Genomic DNA, 16,001 nt, shown 5'->3' with positions numbered 1-16,001 from the left:
GGCTTTTTAACAAGCAATTATTAGGACTAATTAGATTTAATTGGGCGTTAAGTGTGTAAAGTTAGGCAAGTGATTCACACCTAAATTTTATATGTGGCCCGAAAATTGGGGTGTGGAAAGGGGACGGTCATGGGTGTTTCGGGGCAGAACAGGGGCATGGTTTTGAGCGCTATGCACATAATTACAGAATAAGGGTGCTCCGCTTGTAAATTTAAGCAGAGGCATTTGTACAACATTTTCATTGGTGCAAATGGTCGCTCCCAAATTTACGCATGACCATAAACATTAAGCACTATTCTATAAACTGCGCTGAATTTTAGGCTTAAGAATACTGCTTAAGCGGGTTTTTTTCAGTGCCGATTTTTGTAGGCGCCATTTACTGAATCTAACCCCATGTGACAATTTTATAGAATAGTACCTAACGCATACACTCATAAATGCCAATTTATGATATCATTCACGTGTGCATATGTGCCTATTCTATAGATCTGTGCATGCAATTGGTGCGCTTTATAGAACTGCCCTTTTAGATAGTAAGCTCTCCAGGGACAGGGAAATACCTACAGTACCTGAATCTAACTCACCTTGAGCTACTACTGAAAAAGGTGTCAGCTAAATCCAAATAAATCAATACAAAAAAAAAAAAAAAAAAAGATTCATGTCCTTCCTATTGCAATTCTATTGACAAAATATCAAGATCATGCCTAAAATATAAAGAGTCTGATTTTTATAACAGTACGCATAAATGAGAAGTCCAAAAAAGCACCTATGTTAAGCCTATTTTAAAAAGGCAGCATGAGTGCTTATGGGGGTCTTTTACTAAGGTCTGCTAGTTATTTTTAGCTTGCACTAAAATTCAGCTGGTGCTAAATGCTGAGATGCCCCGAGGAATATAATAGGCATCTCAGTGTTTAGCACCAGGCTAAAAACGCTTAGTAAAAACCTTAGTAAAAGACCCTCTATGTGCCTTAATAAAATAGGCTGCAGGAGCCACATCCAATAGTGGGCAAATGCCAACACACACGTTTAAACCTAAACCGAAGCTGGTGTAAATATGTGTGTACCTGTGTATTTTTTTTATTATTTATTTATAAATTTTCAATGAATTACAGTGATATTTCCACTTATCATTTCCGTGCATAACAACATTACCTAAACATCTAGAATCAGCATACAAAAACACAGCACAGAAGTATCTTATCTTCTAACATCTTAATCCCCTACCCCTCTCCTGCCATTTACCCTCCCACTATGTCCCTCCCTACCCTCCCTCCTGTGAGAAACTAATTACTCTGAGTGGAGAACCATTTGTTGTATAAGTCCCATACTCTCTGGTGTTGGGCTAAAAGCCCTTTCCGTATGGCTGTAAGTTTTGACATCAGCTGAATAGTATTGAGCTTGACTAAGATGTACCTGTGTATTTTAAGAAATTCACACATATATTGCAACGTCACCCAGACTAAGCCTCAGAACGTGTGTATAAATCCGCATGATCTAGCAGGCACACACTCTTACACATGCATTTTTATAAAATTTAATTTAGTTTTATAAAATGCTTTTTTCCGCATGTCAAACCAGTTTTATGCACAGTAAAAACTTCATAAAAATTGCGCCAAAGATCCTTTGTTTTGTAACCAAAAATACTGATTTGTACATTTCTAAAAGGAAAGAGGAATTTGCCTCAGACATTATCAGCAACAGTATTACTCCCCTCCTCCATTAAAATTATTATAGCTTCAACGTCCACATGCATCCAAAGATCCTTCAGCCTGTTCCCAAACACTGGCTTGAAACCACTGTTCTTCCCAGAACATTTTACCCGGCTGGTGGCATGAAGGGGTAGCCTGGTGGGGGCAATTTAGCCAAAACATGGCCCGTGTCAAGCCTGTAAAAATCTCAATAAAGGATAATCGGGCATTTTGATCCTTCTTTTTTGTTATTTCCACTGCTCTGTTTGCCCAGAGACATTAAAATACCTCAAAGGTATAACTCAGGAGTAGGAAGTAAATCTTTTATTCAGAAGGATATATGCTAGAACAAGAGATCATAGTTTAAAGCTCCAGGGGGTTACATGAGCAACATCAGAAAGGATTTCTTCATGGAAAGGATGGAGGAAGGTGGTAGGAGAGGCACAAAATGTAAAGGAATTCAAGGGATAAGCACAAAGGATCCCGAAGTGAAATAATGTATTTTTTTTCTAGGCATCTGTCTTCAAACATGTTAGGAAACAGTGACAGTTTAAAGAGTGAAGTGTGGAGGGCAAATAGAAGCTGACTAGAACATTTTGAAAAAAAGAAACAAAATGGGGCAGTTGGAGACTGTCGTGAGGACGGTGATTTTCACTAGTTATCAACTATTTCTTCAAATATTTCCCATTGAATTCTATGTAGTAGGACACCAAAATGTTCCCTCTATATTTAAAGAAGAAAATTCAGGAATTATTGCTTGTAAGTGTGTAGTGGCAAAGGGTGATGTTATGGAGTATGGGTCTGCATGCCTATTGCTGGACAGTGGGTGTAAACTTGTGTCTTTTGGGTGGGAACTATTTAAAACTCTGTATTTAAGGACTTTAGTTTTTATTCTTGCTAGAGGGGTTGTGGAAATACCTGAAGAGATCCCAAGACGGCTCAAGAGGCTGAGAGGAGAGCAAAGGGAGCTGCCTCAGCCTCACAGGAGACAGTTTCTCTCCTAGGCCAGCTAGGCCTAACCCAGAGATAAAGACTGGTGAAGAGAAGAACTGAAGAGGATTTGGAGGAAAAAGCCTGTACTTCTTGTCTGAGCACCAGAGGTCTGTACGTACTCAGTAATAAAGGGCTAGATTCTATACATGGCGCCGTAAAAATCACCATGGAAAAAAATACGCCTAGGCATATTCTATAAACTCCGCCTAAAGTTAGGAGCAGTTTATAGAATGTGCCTAGAGCCCATCCTCACGACTAAATCTAGTCACGGGAATTTATGCCAAGTAAAACTTGGTGTAAATGTCGGCGACTGATTTAGGTGCAGAGAAGGGGTAGTCTATAACAGCGTGCATAATTTTGAGTAACGCCTATGACCCACCTATTCCACACCCATGGTCACGCCCCCATTTCAGCAGCACACATTAGAATTTACATGCACCACTTTACAGAATACACTCAGCAAGTTGTGCGCATAAATTCTAATTATTTATTTGTTACATTTATACCCACATTTTCCTACCTATTTGCAGGCTCAATGTGGCTTACAAAGTATCGTAAAGGCGATTTGATAAATACAATGTTGTGTTATGGTCACAGGTAGAAGTGTATCAGGCGTAATGGGGTCGAGGATATTAAATTGTCCAGTACGATCATAGATTATGTTTTGCTGCTGGGTGTGGGGGTTTAGGTTGGATCGGTGGGATAAGCTTTTTTGAAGAGGTGGGTTTTCAACGATTTCCTGAAGTTTAGGTGGTCATGTATTGTTTTCACTGCATGCGGGAGTCCATTCCATAGTTGTGCGCTTATGTAGGAGAAGCTAGATGCATGAGTTGTTTTGTATTTTAGCCTTTTACAGTTTGGGTAATGTAGGTTTAGGATATTGTCAATTAGTGTCAATAATTGCTTGTTAAGTAGAAATTATCAATGGTGACTGGTTTGTTAAGCTAATTAAATTGAACGTACAAATCAGAATATGCCCAGATTTGCACATGCAATTTAGGTCACGCTATATAGAATCCAGGGGGAAAGCGCCTGGAGAGTCCATCTATGAGATTTTTGAGTATCCCTTAGGAGGTTAGTGGGACCAACACAGGGCATCGCATTTTATTTATTCATGGCTTGATTGACATGTAGATCAAAGCAGTTTGCAAATTCAAAATTAAAAGCAAAGAAAAGAACTACAATATCTAACAGGAAAGTAAACCATCCATTCAAGAACACAGTAAAATATAACTGACAACTAGGCATGCATACTCTCTCCCATCTCAGGCCTTGGGAATTCAACCTGAGTGTGGGGACTGGAACCCCCAGTGCATGCCTGACATTCAAGGGAGGATGGTGGAAAAAATATTTTAAGGAATTCCAGATTTTTTCTATTGTGGAGATAAATGTTCCCTATTTTTGTATTTCCCAAAGGAGGAATTTCTTGAGAATTAGTTTGGGGATTTTTCTTCCTGAAAGTCCAGTGACACTGACACTAGCAGCTTTTACCTAAAATACTGAAAAAAAAGGGCTGTGATTTATGGAAAGTGCTTTCCTATGAGTGTGTCTTGCAGGACTCATTTGAGGTGTCTGGGGGTAACCAGCTGTCACGTCTGTGGCCGTGACCACCCTCAGCCTTACCTTCTTTCTGGGGGTCAGCAGCTCTGCTGGCTTCTGTCTGTGTTTGTGTTAGTCTTGTCTCTGTCCTGGTGTGCTGGCTGCTTCCAGCATGAACCTGATTGCTTCACTAGACCTCACCTGTGTGGGCTATGTCTCTCTAGGGAGCCAGCATCTAAGATGGCTGCCACCGGCTCTGTGCCAGCTTTCAAGATGGCTCCTGCTTGTCTTTCCTGTGGGCTCACTTCCTATGTGTGTCAAGCCTCTCTTTGGGGTCAGTATACTTCCTGCTTCTGTCCTACTGCTGGTGACTCATCAGTGAGAGAACTTCATAAGGAAGTGCTGTGCTTGCAGTCAGGGCCTTTGCATAAGTGTTATGCTCTTAGGCCAGGTCAGGTTAGTAAGTGTCTGCTGCACTTCTGCTTAGCCTCTCTCTGGGTTCCAGCCCAGCTTATTTCTGTGTCTGTGTCTCTGTTGTCCTTCTGTGGGGGGTCTTCCCTGCCACTGTCTGTCTGTGGACTGCGGGTCCTTCCTGGCTTACCCTGTGTTTGGGGTGAAGCCTCTGTTCCTGGCTTACCCTGTGTTTGGGGTGAAGCCTCTGCTCCAGGCTTACCCTGTGTTGGGGTGAAGCCTTTGTCTGGGTTTGTTCTCTGTCTGTATGTGAAGCCTCAGCCTTTGTGGGTTCCCCAGTCAGTGTGTGGAATGGCTGTGGCTTCAGACCCTTGGCCTGTTCTTCCTGGTTACTCTGTTTGCTGTGCTGCCTGCCCAAGACCCTTGGCCTGTTATTCCTGGTTTGCTCTCTTTACCCTGAACCCTGCCTTGCCTAGCCTGTGTGCCTACCCTGTTTGTATATCCTGAGTGTATATCCTGAATCCTGTATCTGTCTGGCTAGTGTGTTTTCCTGGGTGATTATTCCTGTATCCTGTCTCCTCCTAGCTAGAGGGTTTACCCTGTCGGTATTCCCGGATCCCCGTTTAATCTAGTGTGTTGCTGCCCTAGTCCTTGCTCCTGCTAGCTTCTGTACGCCTTGTGTTCCTTGGTCTGTCTTCTGGGTCTTGCTAGTGGCTGTGCAGCAGCACACTGTCTGAGTCTAGTTCTGTGCCCTGTCGCCCTCGTGTATCCCAGACCCAGGGTGGGTCCTCTGGATCTTCAGTTACTGCCTTATCCTGCAAGTCCTGCCGGCCGCCTGCACTTCGGAGCTCAACTCCGGAGGAACGGTGGCTAGGTGCAGGTGAAGCTGTTCCTGTCTCATCTAGTCTAGTTGCCTGCCTTGTACTACTCCAGTCCAGAGTTCCAGTACTGCTCTTCTGTGTTTCCAGTCCCGAGGTGGTCTTGCCTGCCGCTGCCGCTCCTTGGCAGTGGCCCAAGGGCTCACAAACTCCAGTCCTGCCAAGAGGACCTGACAGAATGCCAAGGCCCTCGAGAACGCAACACCAGCACAGGTCACTATGGAATCCACCAGACCTTAAGGAGTTAGTCTTGAGACCAGATTCTGACAAGTTTAGAAAGTATTCAAGCAGGGTCTGCTTAGGACAAGAAAGAGGGCCTTGCTGTCACACCAGATGGCAAACCTCCTCCATTTGAAAGAGTAACACCTCTTCATGGAGTCTTTCCTGGAAGCAAGCAAGACTCGGGAGACACCCTCTGAAAGACCCAAGGAGGCAAATTCTAAGCTCTCAACATCCAGGCCGTGAGAGCCAGAGACTGGAGGTTGGGATGTAGAAGCGACCCCTCGTTCTGAGTGATGGGGGTTGGAAAACAGTCCAATCTCCACGGTTCTTCGGAGGACAACTCCAGAAGAAGAGGGAACCAGATCTGACACAGCCAGAAGGGTGCAATCAGGATCATGGTTCCACAGTCTCGCTGGAGTTTCAGCGAAGTCTTCCCTACTAGAGGTATGGGTGCCCCCCTGCTTGTTGGTGTAGTACATGGCAACTTGATTGTCTGTGTGAATTAAGATTACTTGGTTGGACAGCCGATCTCTGAAAGCCTTTAGAGCATTCCAGATCGCTCACAATTCCAGGACGTTGATCTGCAGACCTTTTTCCTGAAATGACCAGGCTCCCTGAGTGTGGAGCCCATCTACATGAGCTCCCCACCACAGGAGAGATGCATCCGTTGTCAGCACTTTCTCTGGCTGAGGAACTTGGAATGGTCGCCCCATGGTCAAATTGGATCAAATCGACCACTACTGAAGAGAATTCCGAAAGCTGGTGGACAGTTGGACTACATCCTCTAGATCCCCCGCAGCTTGAAACCACTGGGAAGCTAGGGTCCATTGAGCTGATCTCATATGTAGACGTGTCACGGGCATTACATGAACTGTGGAGGCCATGTACCCCAGAAGTCTCAACATCTGCCGAGCCATGACCTGCTGAGACGCTCGAACCATGGACAGCCATGAGAGTCTGAACATCACTATACCTTGGGTAGCGATCCTGGATGCTACATCAAGTGTCGAACGTATCCCTGGCCAGGAATTTTCGACACGCCATCTGCTGCCTGACCACCTGGTGAAAAGGCTCGGCCTGCTCCGGAGGGAGTGCATCAACCAAGCTAGACAGTTGCCTCACCGAGTTCCACAAGTGGATGCTCGTGAAGAGCTGGTATGTTTGGATTTTGGCAGCGAGCATAGCCGGCCTGATATGTCTTCCTCCCAAAAGAGTCCAAGGTTCTAGATTCTCTGCCTGGGGACGCCGAGGCATAGTCCCTAGTACTCTTGGCTCTTTTGAGAACGGAGTCCACCACCATGGAATTGTGAGGTAGCTGAGACCTCATCAATCCAGGCTCCCAATGGATCTGATATTGGGATTCAGCCTTTTTCGGGATCACGGGATTAGACAGAGGGAACGACCAGTTTCGCATAAGGACTTCCTTCAGCACATTATGCAAAGGAGCCGTTGCAGCCTCTCTAAGTGGAGAAGTATAATCAAGGACCTCGAGTATCTCAGCTCTGGGTTCATCCTCAACCTCCATAGGGAAGGGAATAGCTGCAGCCATTTCCCGGACAAAGGAGGGGCAAGATAGACACTCCGGTGGAGAAAGTCTCCTTTCTAGTGGAGAGGAAGGTTCAGAAGGAATCCCATAGGACTCATCAGAAGAAAAGTACCTGGGATCCTCCTCTTCCTCCCACGAACGCTCATCTTCAGTATAGGACAAGACATTCCTCAGAGCAGTCTGAAACTGAGCCTGCCTCGACGCCGAGGAACGACGTCTTCAATGTCGGTGCCGAGAAGTCAACACCCGCCTGGTCTCCGGTGAAGCTTCCTCCACTGACATCGAAGGAGAGTCGACCTGGGTGGCAGGCGGCACCGAGGTCGGGGACCTCACCACAGGCAAAGGGTCAGATGCTGCTGCAGCAGACGGTACGGAAGGCGCAAGCACCCCGACACCGAAGCAGACTGGCGCAGCAACCCTTCCAGAAGCTCTGGAAACAGGGCCCTGATGTGTTCGTCGAGAGCCACCGTCAGACAAGGCTGTGGGGTCGGTAAAGGAGCCGGAGGCAGAATCTGTTGAGGCTTGGGAAGCAGGTACCGGGCTGCTAGACCGACGCATCGGCACCTCCTGAATAGAGGGAGAGCGATCCTCTCTGCGCCGACGCTTCTCGGGTACCAACACCCGTCATCGAGACTCCTCGGTACCGATGAGGAAGACGTGGAATCCTCACGTCTCCTCGGGGCCTGGTCCGACGAGTGTTGGTCCTGGGGGGCCTGCATAACAGGAGGCCTTGAGACAGGTGGAGACCCACTCGATGCCTCACTGCTCCCAGCACGAGTTGGTCGTTCCGCAGCCATTACCTTCTTTCCCGACGTCGATGCGTCCCTCGATACCAATGTCGAAGGACCGGACTGAGCCCCAAAAAGCTTCTCTCGTTAGGCTTCTCGAGACGCTTGGGCCCGTTTCTTCATGCGAAGACACAGACTGCAAGCAACTGGGCTATGTTCAGGCCCAAAGCACTGGATACATCAAGTGTGGGTATCGGTACCTGAGATGGTCCGGTAGCATCGAGTACAACGTTTTAAGCCGCTGGGTGTCTTTGATGACATGGAAGAAAAAAACAGCTTCGGTAAAATCAAAAGACACGATTGTGCCTTTGAAAAGAAGAAAGGAACAAAAGAAAAAGGGGTAAGACCCGACCGAGCAGCCTAAAACATGGCCGCTTCGAACAAGAAAGAAAACTTTAAAAAGAGGTCTAAAAAACTAAGAAAAAAAGGTAAAAGTTTTTTTTTTTTTTTTTAAAGAAATGACGCAAATCGTCGAAAGACTCTTCCTGGTCCAAAAAACGAAGAGATGAACTGAAGTACGCTGTCTCTCTGCCGTGGACAAGAAAAAACTGAGTGGGAACGCTCACGCGACAGGAAATCGTCCACACATGTGCAGTGCGCATGGTTCGCACGCCAGAAGGCTCTGGCAAAACTTTTTAATTTTTGCTCTGAAAAAATTTGCCATTTCCTAGGCCGCCATGGATGCCGACCCACATGTGAGAACAAGCAGCCTGCTTGTCCTCAGAGAATATGATATTCTGCTTTCAATCACAAGGAAATAAATAGAAATAAATCAAAACATAGAAAAGAAAATAAGATGATACCTTTTTTATTGGGCTAACTTAATACATCTTTTGATTAGCTTTCAAAGGTAACCTTTCTTCTTCAGATCGGAAATAAGCAAATGTAGACAAATATCAGAATATAAAGTGAAACACAGAGGCATCCCAATGACAGTCTCACAGGAAAAGGGAGGGGGTAGGTTAGGTGAGAAACAGGGAGAGCTGGGTGGATGATAGACAGATCCATCCAGCTCTCCCTGTTTCTCACCTAACCTACCCCTCCCTTTTCCTGTGAGACTGTCATTGGAATGCCTCTGTGTTTCACTTTATATTCTGATATTTGTCATCATTTGCTTATTTCCTATCTGAAGAAGAAGGGTTACCTTCAAAGCTAATCAAAAGTTGTATTAAGTTAGTCCAATAAAAAAGGTATCATCTTATTTTCTTTTCTATGTTTTATTTCTATTTATTACCTTAGAAGTGGACTAACACGGATACCACACCACTGTACTCAATCACAAGGAACAAACAGGTTCCTGAAGTGTGATATCATGACACCACTCACCACCAGTAGAAACACTGGCAGAGAACTCCTGTGCAGTTTAAAGCTGCTTAGCAAGAACATTGCTTCCACTGGGAAGCTATTGCATGCATTCACCACCCTTTTCATGAAGAAATATTTTGTGATGTTGCTCCTGACACACAAAAATTCTCTTGAAAATTACCCTCTAAGGGGTCCTTCTACTGAGCCGTGGTAGTGGTAGTGGTAGTGTGGGCACGTTTTTGGCATGCGCCAGGCCAGTTTTTACCACGTCTGGGGAAAAAGGGTTTTTTCTCAATGGGCCAGGAAAAGAGCCTGTGGTAAAACTGAAACCAGCACAAGCCTATTTACAGCTTGAGCCTTTAATGCCACCCATTGATCTAGCAGTAAGGGCTCATATGCTACATGCGCGGTGACCAGTCGGCGCGCGCCAATTGCCAATTAACACCGGAAACATCTTGCACAGTAGGAAATTAAAAAATAATTTGTCCCAGCGGTAAGGGCACACGCCAAATTTGAACTTACTGGTAGGGGGGTGCACTAGTCTGGTGGTAGTCTCATTTTGGCGTGTGCTACAAGTGCACAGAGCCTACCACGCATCTGTAAAAGGGGCCCCTAAGAGCATAAATTCCACACATACCATGAATCTCCAACAGAAAAGAGCAATCTATCCTCTTCCCTATGTGCCTCCTTCCCTCTCCCTCATTAATCTCTCTGCTGAATTTTTCTCTCTTCATCACCCTTTTGTATTTTAACTTTGTAAACCACGTAGCTGTCTATTGAAGGCCCAAAAGAGTTGCTCTAATTGAGTAGCCAACTACTGGAAGGATTAAGGCATGACCGCTCCTTAATCCCCCAGTGGTTGTTGTTTCCCCCCACCCCCCTCCCCTGAAAGTTAAACAGGAAAGGAAAGCCAGGCTCTATGTCAGCTGCTATTATGGAAATTCTGAACAAAAGTAGGTGAAAGGAGTAGCCTTGTGGTTAATGCAGTGGACAGTAAACCAAGGGACATAGGTTCAAATCCCACTGTAACTGTATCAAAACATTTTTTTTCTGGGGCTTCCTCCAGGAACAGGAAAATACTTACAGTACCTAAAGATATAAGAAACCTACAAACCTGAAGGCTAAGGAAGTGGTGTACATTCAGGTAAAGAAGGTATTTTTCAGGTCCTGGAGAGATCACATTTACAAAAAAAAAAAAGAGTTATAGTGGGGTTTGAACCTGTGTCCCTTTTACATTCCGCTGCACTAACCACTAGGCTACTCCTCTGTGTAACAGGGATGATTTTTGATGACTGACAGACGATTGTGTGTCCCTGGTTCTTTGCCATTCAAAAGTTAGATGTTTCACTTTGGAAAATGGCTATTTATTTTGGTCGTTTTCAGTGCAAAAACATCCATTTCACTGCCATAATTGAACAGTAAATCTAGATGTTTTTCCAGTTTGACTATGGCTGTGAGATGGACGTTTTGTGCCCAACGTTATGAACAGGACGTTTTAATTATTTTTTTTTTTTACTTCTACAGTTTTTTGAAAATGCCCCTCCACGTTTGTCCTGAGGACTGGGTTGAGAACCCCTGTTCTACATCTTGTACAACACTACATTATTGTAAGATATTCTTTTCTGCACAAAGATTAAATGAAAAGATCTTGTGACTTACAATGGGCTGTAACTGGGTGCCCGGTAACATGAACTGCATCTGTTGCGCAAGCATGGCCGCTGCTGTCTTTTGCTGGATAAGATTGTTGCGACCATTGATTTCAAGCTGTGTTTTTAAGTGCGGGGGAGGATGGAGATATTTGCAGTTCTCTCTAGTACATCGTCCCTGAAAAGCAAAACAGAATTTTATTCAGTCTTCTAATTAAGATGTCCTGAAAAGGTTAAGTGTTATATTAAAATCCAAAAGCATTATTTATTAAATTCATATTTGTTTGATTCTCTGAAACATATTTTTATGACATACTACTATAGGCTAATTTCATAACAGGGCACCTATGTGAAAAGTCGGAAAAGGTATCTATTTTGCAAAGGCAACATTACACAATGCACTTTCATAAAGCAGGTTCATACAGAGGGGCATAATCAAACGGCGCCGGCGAAATAGATTGCAGGCGATCTATTTTGGCGGCGCCGCCGCAACAGCTGGCCGGAACTGTATTATCGAAAAAGATGGCCGGCCATCTTTTTTTTCGATAATAGGGTTTAGCCTGGCCAAATGCCAGAGTTCGCCGGGTTTGAGATGGCCAGTTTTGTTTTTCAGCGATAATGGAAAAAAATGCTGGCCATTTCAACCCCGGCGAAATCCAAGGCATTTGGTCGTGGGAGGAGCCAGCATTTGTAGTGCACTGGTCCCCCTGACATGCCAGAACACCAACCGGGCACCCTAGGGGGGCACTTCTAAAAATTAAAAAAATATATACAAATAGCTCCCAGGTGCATAGCTCTCTTACCTTGGGTGCTGAGCCCCCCAAATCCCTCCAAAACCACTCCCCACAACTCTACACCATTACCATAGCCCTTATGGGTGAAGGGGGGCACCTACATGTGGGTATAGTGGGTTTTGGGGGGGAGGGGTTGGAGGGCTCAACACTTAGCACCACAAGTGTAACAGGTGAGGGGGGGGGGGGGGGGGGATGGACCTGGGTCTGCCTGCCTGAAGTGCACTGCACCCATTAAAAACTGCTCCAGGGACTTGCATACTGCTGTCAGGGAGCTGGGTATGACATTTGAGGCTGGCAAAAAAGGTTTCTATTTTTTTAGTGTGGGAGGGGGTTGGTGACCACTGGGGGAGTATGGGGAGGTCATCCCCCATTCACTCCGGTGGTCATCTGGTGAGTTGGGGCACCTTTTTGAGGCTTGGTCGTGAAAATTAAAGGACCAAGTAAACCCGGTGAAATACTGATTAATGCCGCTTTTTTTTTTCCATTATCTGCAAAAGTCGGCCATCTGGTAGCCATGTCCGCCTTTGCTACGCTGCTGACACGCCCCCTTGAACTTTCGCCGGCTCGGTGACGGGAAAGCGGCGAAGGTGTCAGAAAAGCACCTTTCGATTATACCGATTTCGCCGCTTTTGAGAGATCACCGGACATCTCCCGATTTATGTCGGAAGATCGCCGGCGATCACTTTCGAAAATAAGCCTGACAATGACCTACCATTAGCTCACACAAATTTATACCTGCTCTGAAGACAGTGTAAATGTGTACATGACCTCTATAAGGGCAATTCTGTAACCTAGGTGCTCACATTCACATACATGTTTAGAATACTCATATTTCTTTCTAGTTTAGTCATTTTACTTAACTTACATAACGCCAGTGTTGGGGAAAAATCATTTTGACAAAGATTTCAAATCAAAATCAGTAAGCCAGTTGTGATTTCAAATCGAAATCTGTCAACAGTTCTACTATTAAATGTAATTGTCACAGGGCAGGATTATAGCCTAATCCGTCAATATTGATAAGCATGGATATCCAAATTACAAGTTCATATATGGCAAGAATCAATATATAAATAGGGTTTACGAACTCTGGTAGCTTAGGCTTGATTTTAGACCTTGCCAGTGTTATTGACCATCATAGTAAAAAAATCTATGAATCCTATGATTAAATCAACATCCATTACCAAATGATTTTTGATTTAATAACAAAAAAAAGATACAAAATCACTTGAATATGTAATTTCAAATCTAAAATCAAAATCAGGGTATAAAAGCAATTTTAAATAAAAATTTAAAAAAATCATACAAAATAATTTTAAATCGTCATTTCAGTTTACTTGATATGAAATCATATCCAGTACTGCATAGCCCATATTTGAAAGGAGGCGTACACAGGGATGCAGCATGTGCAGACCAGGGGCGTATCTGCGTGGGGCCTCAGGGGCCTGGGCCCCCGCAGATTTTGCCCTGGACCCCCCTACCGCCATCAACTCTCCCCCGCTGCCGTTCTTACTTTTGCTGGCGGGGGACCCCAACCCCCGCCAGCCGAGGTGTGCTTCCACCTGCCGCTGCCGTAAAAACATCTTCTTCAGCCGGCGGGGGACCCCAAACCCCCGCCAGCCGCCCCGCGGTGTTTGAAATTCATCTTCGGCCTCCGTGGCCGTGCTGCTGTGATAGGCGCTGTTGAAATCCACTTCGGAGTCTGACGTCGCGGTACGTTGTACGTGCTGCGACGTCAGACTCCGAAGTGGATTTCAACAGCGCCTATCACAGCAGCACGGCCACGGAGGCCGAAGATGAATTTCAAACACCGCGGGGCGGCTGGCGGGGGTTTGGGGTCCCCCGCCGGCTGAAGAAGATGTTTTTACGGCAGCGGCAGGTGGAAGCACACCTCGGCTGGCGGGGGTTGGGGTCCCCCGCCAGCAAAAGTAAGAACGGCAGCGGGGGAGGGTTGGCGGCGGGAGGGGGGTGGAGAGAGTCACATTGGTGGGGGCTCGGCGGTGGGGGGGGCGGCGGCGGCGGCGGCGGGGGGGGGGGCTAAAATGTGCCCCCTCCCTCTGGCTCTGGCCCCCCCTACCGCCGGAGTCCAGATACGCCCCTGGTGCAGACCATAGGCAGGGCTCCCAACTAATTTACATGCATCCCTGCTGCACTTAGGCGTGCATACATATGGCAGCTCTATGGCTGGTATGAGTCCAAATACCTAAATTTTAGGTGCACATGCTAATATTCTATAAGAATCTAGATACCTAGTTCTTTTATAGAATAGGTTCCTTTGGGCACCTAATTAGGAGCACCCGGTTAGAAAATTAGCCCCTATGCATGCACACATGCATTTTATAAACTACAATTGCACATTGCAACTCCACTCTTGCTCTCCCCAAACTATGCCCTGGGAACACACATTTGAGATCGCATAAGAGTAGGCACTACCTATGCCTTCTTTCTATGCATGTATACCCACACATAGTATACAAAACCTGCTTTAGACACTGGAAAATGATGATCAGAATTATCCCCCTAATGTATATTTATATAACCATCGGGTTGGTATTCAAAGTGATTTAACCAGCCAGAAACAGCTCCTGACCGATTAAATCGCTTGTTCAGGGTTAATCGGTCACTGTCAGTGGCACTTAACTAGTTAGTGCAGCTGAAAATATCCGGTTAGCGCCAAACTCAAGAAGGCTGGTTATTTTGTGGGCGTTCTGGGGGCAGAGTCAGCACTTGGTCAGTCAACTGATGTACAGTATTTAACTGGCCAAGGTAACCACATAAATAAGACCGCATAAAAGTCAATCCTATCTTTATGCGGTGTTGCATAGCCAGTTAACTGCTGAATATCGCACTTAACCGGCTCTGTAAACCTGGAAATTCAATGCCAAAGCCCAGACACGGCCCAGCACTGAATTTCTGGGCATAAAGTCAGAGGCAGTCAGCAAAACACTGAGCACTACCGGCTGAATATTGACCCCCCCCTTATTGTTACGAGCAATTTTACTGTTAAACTTACTGTTTAGCTTGCAGGCATGTGGGGGCCTGCACAGGAATTCTGAAAGGGAAAATCCAGATGGAGTTTCCCTCAGTGTTAGGGAGCCCCTTCTCTACCTATTTGGCAGATGCAAAAAAGAGAAGGTAGTGGGGAAAACAAAATCCCTGTGCATACCTTGGACAGGCCCACACCAACACCACATCTATTTTCCTGAAACATTTTCGTGCTGGGAGCCAGAACAAATTCAATGGGTAAACCTCCATTTATGCACAGATATCCCTTTGAAAATTGCTCTCTATGATTTCAGCAACTCAAGTTTCTCTGCTATTTTACCTCTCTATTATTTTTTTCATTATTCATCTGTATGTTGTATAATTCTCTCTCTGCAAATGCAGTGATCTGGTGAACAGAAGTGTAACGCATTGAAAAATCAAACATTTTACAGAGATACTCAGTTAAATTGATTCCACTGTGTGATAATACACTACACAGCTCTCATTTAACTGTTTCCATAGAACAACAAATCTGCTTTCAAATCAACTTTAAATACATTCCAAGATGAGTAAAGAAAATTTGGTATGTTTTTTGAAACCTAATTTCAAGCTCATGTGGTAAAGGAAACTAAATGAAGATTGTATTAACACAAGCATTCTTTCAGTGTTATGAAAGATCAGCTTTATAAATTCAAGACCTCCATCTTGAGGTCAACAAGCTCCTGATTACATAAGCTGATATAAAATGAAATGTTGAAAGGTGGTAATTGGGAAAAAATGTTACAATCACAATAAATAGCAATTCCAACTACTCATAATTTTTGTAGGGCAAACATATGCAAATTTCTTTTCACTCTTTTTCAGTCTGGCTGTTGAAGAAGCTGCTCCCTGCAGCTATCTGTAGACTTAATGAGTAAAAAGACAAAAGTGCTTCTTCAGACTGTAAAAAAGAAGCCTGTTTTGGCAACCTTTTCCATAAATTCCAGAGATAACACATTCAAAACTTGCAAAATCACACTGTGAAAGTCTAATAAAGAGGGCTGGAAGTATTGAAATGATTTGCAAAAATGTATTGTTAATACTTCAAATTGAAGCTATCCAAATTGTCAAATTTTCTATCTTACCCATTGATAGCAATCTCAGTGGAATGATGTTTTGAGGTTTTTTTTGTGATACAACTGGTTTAATCTTAGGGTCTATTTACTAATG

The 16,001-nt window shown here is 44.8% G+C and overlaps 1 protein-coding gene across 3 annotated transcripts in view; it reads right to left on the bottom strand.

Moving 5' to 3' along the window:
- The window catches only part of MBNL3 (muscleblind like splicing regulator 3), a 243,631-nt gene that overhangs the window by 77,353 nt on the left and 150,277 nt on the right, over positions 1 to 16,001 (bottom strand). For all 3 annotated transcript variants that reach the window (XM_030209574.1, XM_030209575.1, XM_030209576.1), the window contains exon 3: positions 11,030 to 11,194. In XM_030209574.1, the coding sequence (XP_030065434.1) occupies positions 11,030 to 11,194 (165 nt within the window). The remainder of the gene's footprint in view (positions 1 to 11,029; positions 11,195 to 16,001) is intronic.

The sequence above is a fragment of the Microcaecilia unicolor genome, chromosome 7 (assembly GCF_901765095.1).
Source record: "Microcaecilia unicolor chromosome 7, aMicUni1.1, whole genome shotgun sequence".
Taxonomy (NCBI): domain Eukaryota; kingdom Metazoa; phylum Chordata; class Amphibia; order Gymnophiona; family Siphonopidae; genus Microcaecilia; species Microcaecilia unicolor.
The sequence above is the reverse complement of the archived record's forward strand: the minus strand, read 5'-3'. Positions and strand labels throughout refer to the sequence as shown.